Below are 13,589 nucleotides of genomic sequence, written 5' to 3'. Positions count from 1 at the left end.
GTGTGTGTGTGTGTGTGTGTGTGTGTGTGTGTGTGTGTGTGTGTGTGTGTGTGTGTGTGTGTGTATTATACATATATATATGTGTGTGTGTGTTAATATTATATATATATATAGGCGTGTGTGTATTTGTGTGCGTGTGTTTATTTGTAGGTTAGTACATGTACACTCGTGTGTGTAATAATAGCCTATATAAGTCCCCTTACATGCGAAATAGGACATTGATATAAAATTTTGCTTCGCCATTGCACACAAAACACGCACGTCAAAGTAGATCCCCAGTTTCGCAGACGGTTTTGATCAAGTCATTGACACGTAGGATATAAAATTCATGTGCATATTGTGTATATTAAGCGCATATTCTTACCGGAGATCGAGGAAACCGATGCAGTGGCACATGTACGAGCACCCCACTTTCGGGCGAGTAGGGATGTTTGAGCGATAGCGACCCTGGAGGCCTTGAAAGCGCTCAGCATGGTTTACGTCTGAATTACACACTTTATACCACACTTGCGAATGGTGCTTAAGGTGCGTAATGAGCTTTGGGCGATGTAAAAATCATATATATTTATTATAGATGTACAAGAATATGAAGAAATACCTGCAGAGATGAAGAAATGCCTGCAAAGATGAAGAAATACATACCAGAATGCAAACACTGTTGCTACGCCTCCGATCTCCATACTCCAATCTCCATAGTCCTGAGAGTCCTATAGAGTATAGACTCCTAGTCTCCTGCTATATAGTCCTCAGTCATAGTCCATAGACTATAGAGCCCTCTTCTATTGACCCTTCATTTCCCTTGAAAACGGCCGTTTTTTTAACTGAGCACTGGTAATAATCTCATTAGTCCGTTGTATGCACTCTGCTGGACTGTCCTGGGCTCCTGGGCTCTGTCAAAGACTCAAACTCATGACTGTCAATCCCAATATAAAAATATGCCAAAGTATTCTTATGAATTTGGTCCACGCCGAATGCCGCGGTAGAGTGAAGTAAATATTTATATCTGTGATCTCTATATGCTCTCTATTGTGATTTGCGAGTGATGAAATAATAAATATAAATGAATAGCCCCTGTCATTTAAAAAGTCGAGCAGATCGTGAAATCGAAGTAAATAAATATTGCCAAAAAAACCCCCAAATTGTCAATGGTCAATGACAATGACCACTCTGAATATTTTTGATAATTCTCTTTTTTACCAGCATTCATTTTGTGTTTTTATTTTGAAAAAAGAGAAAAACAGTGATTATGAACTATTCCATGACTCACTTTCTGCCGCCATTCTCTGCTGGTCTCGGACGCTGTCAGTTTCCGAGTTTCAGCCCTCTCTGTTCTGACTCCTATTTTAAAAAATAGTTCTTGATACAAAATCAAATCTTACTCTCTGAAAAAGGGAGCGAGAAGAATCAGACTCCATCAGGGAACATTGGACACCCCGGACAACAGTGGTCATTATTGATATACCGGACCTTATAAGTTATTGATATACCGGACCTTATAAGTTATTGATATACATTAATGAAATGTATATAGTAAAATATACTCAAGATAGATGGCCCTTTAACTAATTACTTTATTCCCTGTTAACTCAGGGTATTTATAGTTTCTATACTAAGTACTAACTGGCATATAGTAATATGTTCAGGGATGAAACCCTGGTCAATGGGTAGGAAAACCCCATCTAGTGCTAATAGATTGACTACCAATCAGATAGCTTAGAATGTCTCTGCAGCGAGCTGATACTCCGCGTCTCGTCACTACAGTACAACAGTCGTTACTCTAGCAAGATACTCCGGACTCCACTGGAATTAGACTGTGGATTGTGGACTGGGAAATGAGCTGATCAGTCACAGACTCTCAGGACTAAGGACACAGGCCTCTCAGGTTCTCACTGCGACCTGCGTACAATGAGAGTACCAGAGCCTAGAATCAGACTCAGACATCAGTGATGATTGGTGATGAGTCGATGACAGTTGTACAGTCGTACCTCTATATATGTCCAGATTCCGCCCAGGGCCAAACTTTGGACATATATAGAGGTAGACATATCTAGGTCAGGTACTACCTGTGTGGTGCATAGGACAGATATGGAGCTGATAGAGGCACTCTGGAATACTCATAGAATGCTCTTTTTGATGATTTGTCTATTAATTTATTTACACGTATATTTGTATTGACCCATCAAACTACATATTGAAAAGTATAGTATAGTATTTACAAGAAATCTTCTTCCATCACAACATCTACGTTGAGTTGTGTTCGACTTGGTTCCACTGATTCTACTTCTTCTGGTTTCTCAGCTTCTGCTTCCGTAAAGGTTTCTGCTTCCATAAAGGTTTCTGCTTCCATAAATATTTCTGCTTCCATAAAGGTTTCTGCTTCCATAATGGTTTCTGCTTCCGCGTCTTCTGCTGTTGTTTTCTTCGTTTTGGGCACCATTCCGAAAACTCTCGCATCACGGTTTGAGATACCCCAAACCTGTCGTGCAGCTGTTTGCATTCTCTAGTTAGTGTTCGCAAGTCCCTCGAGTTAGTCTCAAATGCCTCGAAGGTCTCGGCGCTACATGTTGTGATCAGTTCTTCTTTGAGCTGTAGGAGTGTGGCGGATAGGTTATCGAAAGCCAACCCCTGGAGATATTTATACCTTTCTATTTGTCTGTCGTTCTCCGTCAAGTTACTCTCTTCATCGTCCACATCGAATGTCGCCTCTGGCTCTTCAGCTGTAGAAATGAGAACAATCTAAGAGTTATATTGAATATCAATAAAAGTACTTGGTTGACAAAAACATCAAAAATATTAAATAAACTTACCAGCAGCATTGACATTTAAGGCTTATTCCATAGACATCATAGCATCTATAGTCATCTTCTGTAGTGCAGCTGATTCATCAACTCAATCATCTAATTCCTCTGCCACTTTGTTGTTAGTTGGTGGATTGTTAGGATCAATCATCACACAATATGTCTTAAAGATGGACACTAAATCATCCACATCTTTTTTGACATCAGCCTTCAACCTCTTAGAATAGTCCGACGCATGATTGACGGAAGAATTCTCTGGCAAGCAGGTCGACTTTTTCCAACAATAGGCTAGACTGATTGAAGATATGTTTTCCTATATTGTATTCACTATGGTTGCGACATCCTTCAAACTAGCAGGATAACCAAATTGTAATCCTCTGTCCCCCTCTCTACGTTTTGCTCCTAATCGACGTAGCTCTTTCATACCAATATAAAGGTTTTGCACTGTCTTTGACAGTAATGCGGCCTTGTACTTTCGTTTAAGTGCTGAAATAACCCGTAAATCCATGGGTTGTTGTGTTGGGCGGAAATAACACTATATCGACGTTATACTTCTTCAGATAATCTACATCATGCGTACCAAAATTATCCATTACTAGGCACACGCATTTCGTAGTTCTGTTTCGTACTTCTGTCAGAAACACATCCATCATCCACCATTTAGTAACAGTGTCATCATTCCATGCATTCTTTTGGGTTATATACGGGAGAGGACAAGGTGTGTGATGGAAGTGTCTAAGATACTTTGAATTTCCAATAGTGGCAATTGGAATATTATGCAACCATCAACATTGGTGCAAATAATCAATGTCAACTTGTGTCTTTAGCTTTCATTGGTTTACTTCCTCGCATTTTGCGCCTAGCTTCGTTTGCAGTGATAAATGTTCTGTTTGGTAGTAGTTTATAGAAGAGCCCACTTTCATCCATATTGTATATGTGGTCGATATCAATCTCCGCTAGGTGGATACGCACCTGTTCCATCGTTGTATCATTTTCTTCACTGCTTTTTATTGTATTGCCCACTTCTCCATGCAGTCGTAAGTTTGAAAGTCCTCATCGACGCACAAAATCTTGAAACCATACATTCGATAATTCCAGCGTAGCATTCTCACCTAACATCTCTTCTCCCTTATTGACTATTGTAACAAGCCGAAGCAGTACGTAAATTATAAACGTACTCTTAATAGTACGAGTAACTTAAGTTTCCTAAATGTACTCTTAATAGTACGAGGAACTTAAGTTTCCTAAAAGTACTTTTAATAGTACGAAGAACTTAAGTTTCCTAAAATAGTTTTTAATGGTTTTATTAATTAATACCTTTTCCATATAACATATCAGATGTTTGGATGAGGCCATTAAAAGGCCTCAGTAAAATACTAAACATAAAAGAGTTGGTCTAGCTCTATTAATAGAGCTTTATTTACTTTCCAATTTTAATTTTTATCTGAATACTTCGGTAGCGAGATGGCTCAACCGAATATAGGTTTCTAGGGACCATTAACGTTACCTAGTTGATCCTCCGATAAGCCAACCAGTTGTGCCAGTCTGATGAAGGCTAAGTGGTAATTCTTGATAGTGGCAAGTTATTGGTTATCTTTTATTTATCTATTTTTTCTAAAGATAGGATTTTATGAGTCTCTCGGATTCGCCCCAGTGAAACACACCATAGTTTCTAATAGAGCGACAACGAAACACTGAATAAAATCCCTTCGGCGAAAACAGTACTGAGAGGATTATATATAGGCAATGTCTCAGCCTCATAATCCCTCAGAGTATTGCTGTTTTCACGAGGCATACCTAACTTTACTAAACGTCTCATTTCGTTTATTTACCTTAATATTTACACGATACTTTGAATTTGCCTACACGTTTATTTATTTTAAGACATTAGTATCGCCTTTATTAAACCGAATCTTACACATTTTAAAGTTAGCAAAGGTATTAATTACTTAGACTACTAAAGCGTAAAGGTAGATTAACAACCACAACATATATATTTTTCTCCTGTCCAAGCTAGTCCTTAACAGACAAGCTAGTAGTCATAAGTTAAGGTTTTGACAAAGAAAGACAATACTCCTTCTAAGAAGCGTAAAGCTGAAAAGAAGAAGATGGAGAGAGAAGCCTTTAACGCTGCCGTAGCTACTGCGGCAGCAGAAACAACCGCTGCCGTTGTTGATGCGTTCAACAGCACTGTAGCCAAAGTACTTGCCTCTGACAATAAAAGTCATAAGGGTTTAGCCACTCCGCTTAAGGAAACTACTACCACATATAGAGCCCGAGGGCCAACTATTGCCTCAATTTCAAAGCTTACATTAACGAAGCCAAAAGGTGAGACAAGGGACACGTCTCAAGATGCCCCAACCCATTCTTCTGACAAAACTCAGAAAGGATAGTCCCCTATTATGAGGGCGTCCCCAATTATAGGGGACAAGGACAAATCTCAGGAACCTAATATGGAACCAGAAGAGGAGCCAAGCTCAAGTGGCAAACCCGAATCTACTTCCGAGACTACTAAGCCAACGCGCATAGGTAAGATATTTATTGAAAACGCTGATCTTAAGAATCAGTTAGCTACCATTAAGAAAGACTTTACTGTCAAACATGTAGATCAATTATATAGATCAGGAAAACATACACAGCACTTATGCGAGCATGTTTCCCCGGGCATTACTGAAGCCCTACAGAAGTGGACAGAACGTCGACAGGCAATTACTCCCGAAGAACATAAAAACTCAAGCGCTACGCCTGAGGCATATGATCCAGACGTGCTCAGCGTCTCTATACCTTACGAGGGGTTACCTAGTTGATCCCCCGATCAGCCAACCAGGTATGCCAGTCTGATGAAGGCTAAGTCGGTAATTGTTGATAGTGGCAAGTTATTGGTTAAGACAATGACTAAGGACGTCAAGAGTTTTTTTCTTTTTTTAATTTCTTTTTTCTAAAGAAAGGATTTTACGAGTCTCTTGGTCATAATCTTAACTTATGACTACTGGCTTGTCTCTTAAGGACTAGCTTGGACAAGAGAATAAAAAATATTGTGGTGGTTAATCTACCTTTACGCTTAAGTAGTCTAAATAATTAATACCTTTGCTAACTTTAAAATGTGTAGGATTCGGTCTAATAAAAGCGATACTAATGTCTTAAAATAAATAAACGTGTAGGCAAATTCAAAGTATCGTGTAAATATTAAGGTAAATAAACGAAATGAGACGTTTAGTAAAGTTAGGTATGCCTCGTGAAAACAGCAATACTCTGAGGGATTATGAGGCTGAGACATTGCCTATATATAATCCTCTCAGTACTGTTTTCGCCGAAGGGATTTTATTCTGTGTTTCGTTGTCGCTCTATTAGAAACTATGGTATGCTTCGTTGGGGCGAATCCGAGAGACTCATAAAATCCTATCTTTAGTAATAAAGAAGAAGAAAAAATATTCTTGATGTCCGTAGTTATTGTATTAACCAAAAACTTGCCACTTATCAAGAATTACCGACTTAGCCTTCATCAGACAAGCATATCTGGTTGGCTGAACGGAGGATATACTAAACACTAATAGTCCTTATAAACCTATGTTCGGCTGAGCCATCTCGCTACCGAAGTATAGATATAAATAGATTTGGAAAGTAAATATATTTCTATTAATAGAACTAGACCAAATCTTATGTTTGGTATTTTACTGGGGCGTTTTAATGGCCTTGTCTAAATATCTGATATGTAAAATGGAAAAGGTATTTAATTAATAAAAACCGTTAAAACCCATTTAAGGAAAACTTAAGTTTACATACTTTAATGAGTCTATCAAGAGCACATTAAAAGCACCTGATGTCGGTTGCGTGATCGTGCACCCTTGCACGCAGCAGCGACCTAAGCTAGAAGTATCCTCCATGAAGAAGAAGTAAGTTTAGTGGCTAGAGTGTAGACTACACATATGTATACTTGATACTTATTGTATGAAGTCTCACTAAGATTGTACCCGTGGCCCATCCGTTTTAGGGTTTTAGGGTTTCTAGAACCCTAAACCCTAACTATATTTCAAGCACATCTCAAACTGCTGACACTCTAAATCTCACTTTAGATGTGAACTCAACATACACAGTGCGAAAGTGAACACAAATCAAACAAACCACACAGACCCCAGAAAGGGGTTTTAGTAAAACCTCACCACACCAAACTAGGGAATTTACCACTAGACCAAACAGACTTTGATCGTTAGCCGACACTATGGCGGTCCCCGCCCTCTGGAGGAGAAGTCCATCAACCCACAGACTAAGATGAGAAACTGAAGGCGATTGTACTACCCCTGATAGAGAAGATGACCTACTTCGAGGATTGCATCAAAAAGGTATGTTCATCTGCAGAAGGGTTTCCCAAGGTAAGTGGTGTGGAGGAGATCCTCACACGTTTAGAGAAATTAGAACACACAAACAAAACTCTACTAGAGCAGAACCACGCCCTAAAATGTGAAAATGCAAAACTCCAACAGCAACTAGCATAAAAAAAACAACCCATATAGTTCTGCCACAAACCCACATCCTATACATATCCCAGATACCACAGTAACGCACACACCAGGACTACTACAAACCCCTACAAACAAGGACAAGCCACCAACATACAAATCAATGCTCAACCAAACACGAAGCACTTCCTCGCGTGAGGCACAAACAAACCTGTTCCAGCCAAGCAAGCCCTTTCTATTTGGGATTGCCAAGAGGACTGGGAACTCACAGCTCTCTATTTTAGTTGCAACACACATGCACTAGAAGACGGTACGCTCCCGACGAACAAGCATCTCTCCAAATGGCTTTGGAACTTTCATTTGCTGAAATACATTCCCATATTGCACGCGTCATATCTCTACAAAGATCGTAGCGCAGTAGAACTTGTAGTTCCTACACGTTTTGCAAGCAAAACCAAACAAATCCTGCTTGCTCGTGGTTGGCGCATTAACAAGGGTGCAGACCCCGCTAACGTAACTAACCCAATCGCAATAGAAGGCGCTCGCAAACGTCTATAAAATGCATATACCAGTGCACTATCTCGCGATAAATGTCCACCACAATACCCTAGAGTCCTAACCCACCTACTCAATAGAGTACCAAAAGCCACCACCAAACCCCAAACTCAATCCAGCCCAAACCAAACAGATACCACAACCACCAACACTACTCATAATTATACAACCACGAAAACCACTGACATACGAAACAGCACACACCCACCCAACGCAAAATCTAAACCTACAACACCCGCAACACTACCACCAATCGCAGACCCAAACAACATCACGGACAATACTAATCCGTCCTCAAGAAACCCCAAACGAATTATAATTAGTGGAGACGAAGCAAATAGAAACACAATTAAAGCTAGAATCGAAGATTCAAGCGATGATGAACAAACCGGTGAAGCCTCAGAGCACTATATGTCAGATGACGAAATAGCATCAGTCTTAGGCGATAGTTCGAAATCTCCCACAAGTATCTGATGCAGAAACAGAAAAAGAGCTTGCTGCATTCGAACAAAACCGAACCAATAGTGAGACGAAATCGCAATGAGTGACATCCTCGTGTATTATGTCAACTTAAACTCACTGAAAAATACACAAGCACAATACAGAGCAATAAGTAAACTATGCAGTCAATGTGACGCCCTCTGTTTAGTAGAGACGTGGGGCTATACAGACCGCCTCAATGAAGTTTGCAATGAAAGTAATACCAACCTTATCTATGCTTTACCCCCATCTAGTAGTATACACCGTGGTGGTAGAAACAACGGTGTAGCCTTAATAAGTAGACATAGCTCCAATGATTTCAAACTACATGCACAAAGCCAATACTTTGTAGCATTCACCTTTCGCATGGTCACCATAGCATGTGTCTATTTAGCACCACATCTAGGAGATGACGTATACAAATTCTTAATGGCACTCAACTGCAAACCTTATGTACTAGTTGGAGACATGAATTTCCGCGATACAGAATATAATGACTTCCTCATTAAATATCCCGACCGTAGACAATCTATCGAATACTATGCTCAGCTACACCAAATGGATCATATAACACCAAACAAATCAGCGAACATACGAGTCGATCACGTCTACGATCAATCACGTACGAGAACACAGCTCACACTCATCAAAGCCGCAGACATTTCACTCAAAACAGATCTCGAATGGGTGTTTTCACTCAACATTAAACCACCAGACATACAATACCCCAGTACTATGCCCAAATCTATGGAATGTATGCCAGCACACGGGTACAATAGATACCGAATTCGAACTTATAATTGCAATAACCCGCGCTACGCAAATACCTTTCGAGCAAGAATACGAGCTATCTCTAAGTTATGGCTACGACTTATCCAGAATGCAAATCAGGACAAAATCACATCAGTATATGATACAATCGTTAACAAGCTATGGAAAGTAGCACAGGGTGCATTTTACGGTTACTATCTGGAAAACAACCCCCACAGATCCCACACACCATTACGCGCTACCGAGCGTGTCCATAATGCCACCATTGTGAAATTATTCACTAAACAAAAGAAATAAATCATATAACCGGTTTGTCAGACAGAAATCCTCTACATGAATATCTAGGCAAACAAGCAACCATTTTCACCCCGATGAGACTCACCATGCTCGCTCGCGAGAACATACTCCATTACCCTCCATACACAACCTACAGGAAACTCAAACAAGCATACACAAATAAAAAAACCAAACAAAAAAGAAGGCGCACTGCACCGACAAGCGGCTCGCGAACTCCGATTTGGACTCATCTACCCAGGCGAGGAAGAACGATACCGATTCGACACGCCGCTGAAACATCACAGCTTCAGCAGTCTCCTATTCAGAGCCCCCACGATAGTTGCACTGTACGTAGGGTGACGGGAACTGCCAACACCTGCCGGTAGCCACAAGTCCACCCCGGACATCAAGCATTGTATATAGCAATAGCGTGTAAATAAATAAAGATACCTAACCCTAAACATTAAAAAAAGCCCCCTAAACCCTAAAACCCCTAAATGGTTGGATCAATAGGAAGTATTGATGATGAGTAAAAATTTAAGCTGAGAGCTTCTGATTAATTAGTTCCAGACTTCCAGGGCCCCAAAAGGGGGCCAGCTGACCCAGCTCTCTAGGGGGTCGGCCCAAATGAAAAGTGGACATATATTGAGGTAGACACTTAAAGAGGTAGGCATATAAAAGGGTATGACTGTATTTACATTAAACCCTAATCGGTATTCTTTATTTACTGTTTAGTTTCCAGAATAAGTAAAAACAACCGCAATAGAAAAATTATATTCCTGTTGCGATCAACAGGCGGCAACAGCGGCAGGCCGGCAGCCCTAAAAAAAACAAAAATAAATAAAAAATGCAATAGAAATTTTTAGATTGTGCCGTTTGTATTTACTTTTTCACGGTAATTCACCCTCCTATCTAAAGAGAGTGAATAAATAGATATATTTTATGGGAGAATTTATCACTGAAAGCATATAGCTAGCTAGAGAGCCAGGCCCAGAAGTCCATTCTCAACTTTGAGTCACAGATCTGATCACACTAAAAGCCATAATATTTATTTAGCTAGAACCGTTTATCATTCACATATTAACGCAAGAAACGGGTACAGATCAGTAATTGTATGATTTTCCAATCCTAATTTCTACTGCTTGGTTTGTGCATTTGACGCTATTAGGTCCGCCTGTCGCTTGCGACAGGTTTATATCTTGATATCAGGATACAGGAGGGGGGGGGGGGGGGGGTTAAAGTTATCTGTTCACCATAGCCACTCTCTCTGAGAGTCAGAGTCTCGACTCTCTCTAACAGAGACTCACAGATTCTCAGTCTTACGCCTCACGGCCTGTGACTGCGTGAGGGCTGTAACCTCCCTAAACCCTAAAACCCTATTAAATCATATTTATTATTATTTATCTATAATTTATTCATCAACTGAACGATACGTGACCATCATCAGTGATCATGATGATGACGGCATGAAACTATTTGATATTTTATTAGTATTATAAATATTTTGAATATATATATTTTCACACCGTGCTCGTATAGTAGAACTATCGGAATTTGGTTTCGGATTGCTGGATTGGACAACAGATGTATGTCGTAATGTATAATTCTACTCTTCAGACTTCAGGGAAAACAGGTATTTTATACATACGGGGCCCGGAACTCCGGATACCTTTGTAATTTTTGATTTTTGACTGTCCAGTCACCTGTCACCGCTCTGAGCTCTCCCCAGTCCCAGACTAACAGACTGTTGACTGTTTTAACTGTGAACTTGTGGCCTGGGCCTGTCTCTGTCTTGTTTTCATTGTTTGAGTACTCTCTTTCAAGAGTGTAAAGAAAAAATCTAAAAAAAACACCTGGCAAATATTGTCGTAATACCCATGAGTCAATGAAGTGGCGGTATTATATAGCCCAAATTTCTGACTTTCGAAATATTTTAACAAAAAGACTTTATTGGTAGGAGACTAAATTGGTCTCCTGCTGGGTGTAGTACGTAAAAGATCCATTTTACGGGGGGGTTTTTTTCAAACTGGTCTCAAGGCCATATTTATCTTTTGTTCTTCTCTCTCTCTCTCTCTCTCTGAGAATGTCATGAAAGTGCAACTGTAAAGGCACATCGGCCCTTTTACCCCTTTATCACCTATATATAAATATATCGCATGTAGTAGCCCTCTAAAAAAAAAAAATTTGTGTATTTTAGCTGGTTAAAAAAATCATATTGACATTGGTCATTGACATTTGAATTTATAAAAAAGATTGTTTCAGGAACATGACTTTTATCAAAAAAAAACCCACAAACCAAAATTTATCCAAAATTTATTATGGACTGAGTCGGAGAGTGGGTCCTGGACTCCTGACAATGTGGGCGCGGACAGACTGTGGCTTCTATTATTTTTGGGGCTTTTTTTAAAAACAAAACAATATGGTTTACAAATATTTACCAATTGTTTATAATATCTTGATTAAAAAAAATTTAAAACAATATAATAAGAACCCTAAACACTAAACTCTAAATTTATATGAAAACACACTTGACACATCATGTTGTGGAAACTTAAGACCACGACTACTCTAAATTTGAATAGGGAAACCCCCATCGTTTCGGCTTAGAGGGAAGAATCTTTTAAATGTTTTCGAATACTTTAAAAAATGGTCTATATATAATTGTATGTTCTGGGCCTATGCTCTGTAGTCTGTACACCTTAGATCCCCCTTAACATGACCTGGGGTCGGGGATATGAATACGCCGATAAGCCATATTGATCCATGTGCATCCTCAGCTATACTGCTATAAAAAAGGATCGTTTGGCTCTCCAAATAATCACAACACAACAAAAGCTTTAATTCATAGCTATCAATCTTTTTCAAACACTTCAAAATGATGTTCCGATACTCCACATTAGTCGCTGTTGCCCTATTCAGCACTCTGGCTACTGCACAGCCAGAAGCCGGTGGTGGCCCAGAAGGAGGTGAGGGCATGGGCTTGGGCGATATGGAAGGGGATTCTACATCATCGGTGAGTTCTACCGAGTGCACGATAACGGATGGCGAGACTTGTAGTCAAGATGGAAGTAGTAACGAGTTTTATGGTACTTTGACATATGATGAAGATACTGGCCTGTACAATGGCACGGTCATTTTTAATCAGTGCCCCAACAGTAACCCGAATGGTCGTGAAGACGATGGTGTCGACTACATTATCTCTGCTTCAAGCGACTGTCAAGAAATGACATTCCCCGTTGATGGATACAACACCACGGGACCATGGGCTGCTCCTTTGAGAAATCGACTCGGCATCAGCTTGCACGGTGTGAATATCTATGGCCCAATGGAGGCTGGGTTTGTTGAAGGATTCGTCTGCAATGGAACATGCGACGGTGGCGTTGACGTGCCTGCCTGTGACGCGACTCTTGAATACCAGTGTGGTGCTGAGAACGTCGATTACGCATACCTACTAGATCCGTGCAATGGACATGCCCTGCCATACCATTATCATGCCGACCTCAGCTGTGAGTACGATCAGAACGCACTGGGACATTCAGCATTGATTGGTTATGCTCTTGACGGCCGTGGTATTTATGGGCTAAATGAGGACAACGTAGATGGCGAGGCTGTGCAGCCCACTGACCTCGACTTCTGCGGCGGTCACTATGGTGCTATAGAGGAGGGCGGGCCTGAGGTATATCACTACCACACACAGACCACAGCGCCATATGTACTGGGTTGCTTCGGCCCAGTCGAATCTGTGGAAGAGTGCAGGGAATTGTACCCAGACAATTGTGGTACCGATTACTTGATCCTTGAGACAGAGGCTGGCAGCACATGCTATGACACCGATTGCCCGTGTTTCTTCGCTGATGGCACCAACTCTGACTACACGGCGGAAACCTGCCCAGTCTAATCTATCAATTATAAGCAGAAATCAGATGTACTGACACAATACTCACTACGTGAAAAACAACTTTCGACTTTAATGCATTTTCAATAATAAAAAACAATCCAAAATAATCTGAATTTGATTCACGTATTTCTTATATGTTAAAATGATTGATAGTGGGACAGTGATAGCATTGTCTTTGAACTCTTTGCCTTGGTAATAGGGTGTGAATAATATTTCTCATTAAAACATTGGAAACTAATGGCTACTAGAGAAAGACATCGTTCTGTTAATCTTGTAAAATCAGGTATAGTACATAGAACCATATAGTGTATAGAGGAAGTCCAGTTAACACAGATATCATCATAGTATAGACTC

The 13,589-nt window shown here is 40.2% G+C and overlaps 3 protein-coding genes across 3 annotated transcripts; 2 read left to right on the top strand and 1 right to left on the bottom strand.

Annotated features, from left to right (window-relative positions):
- Positions 1 to 2,277: 2,277 nt before the first annotated feature.
- On the bottom strand, positions 2,278 to 2,822 carry SARC_04317 (hypothetical protein; the record flags this gene model as incomplete). Its single annotated transcript, XM_014301855.1, has 2 exons — positions 2,278 to 2,736; positions 2,808 to 2,822. 2 exons carry the CDS (start codon positions 2,820 to 2,822, stop codon positions 2,278 to 2,280), a joined length of 474 nt encoding a protein of 157 aa, XP_014157330.1.
- A 5,528-nt stretch (positions 2,823 to 8,350) lies between these two features.
- On the top strand, positions 8,351 to 9,358 carry SARC_04316 (hypothetical protein; the record flags this gene model as incomplete). The annotated part of the gene is made up of 1 exon (XM_014301854.1): positions 8,351 to 9,358. The coding sequence occupies one exon, from the start codon at positions 8,351 to 8,353 to the stop codon at positions 9,356 to 9,358; it is 1,008 nt and encodes a 335-aa protein (XP_014157329.1).
- Positions 9,359 to 12,034: 2,676 nt separating this feature from the next.
- SARC_04315 (hypothetical protein) lies at positions 12,035 to 13,338 on the top strand. The gene has a single exon (XM_014301853.1). The coding sequence runs from the start codon at positions 12,213 to 12,215 to the stop codon at positions 13,233 to 13,235; it is 1,023 nt and encodes a 340-aa protein (XP_014157328.1). The 5' UTR covers positions 12,035 to 12,212; the 3' UTR covers positions 13,236 to 13,338.
- Positions 13,339 to 13,589: the final 251 nt, after the last annotated feature.

This window comes from Sphaeroforma arctica, assembly GCF_001186125.1.
Source record: "Sphaeroforma arctica JP610 unplaced genomic scaffold supercont1.238, whole genome shotgun sequence".
Lineage (NCBI taxonomy): Eukaryota > Ichthyosporea > Ichthyophonida > Sphaeroforma > Sphaeroforma arctica.
The sequence above is the reverse complement of the archived record's forward strand: the minus strand, read 5'-3'. Positions and strand labels throughout refer to the sequence as shown.

Bases quoted from the DNA above. Each gene is read 5' to 3' on its own strand.
- SARC_04315 (XM_014301853.1), top strand. From the start codon at position 12,213: ATGATGTTCCGATACTCCACATTAGTCGCTGTTGCCCTATTCAGCACT.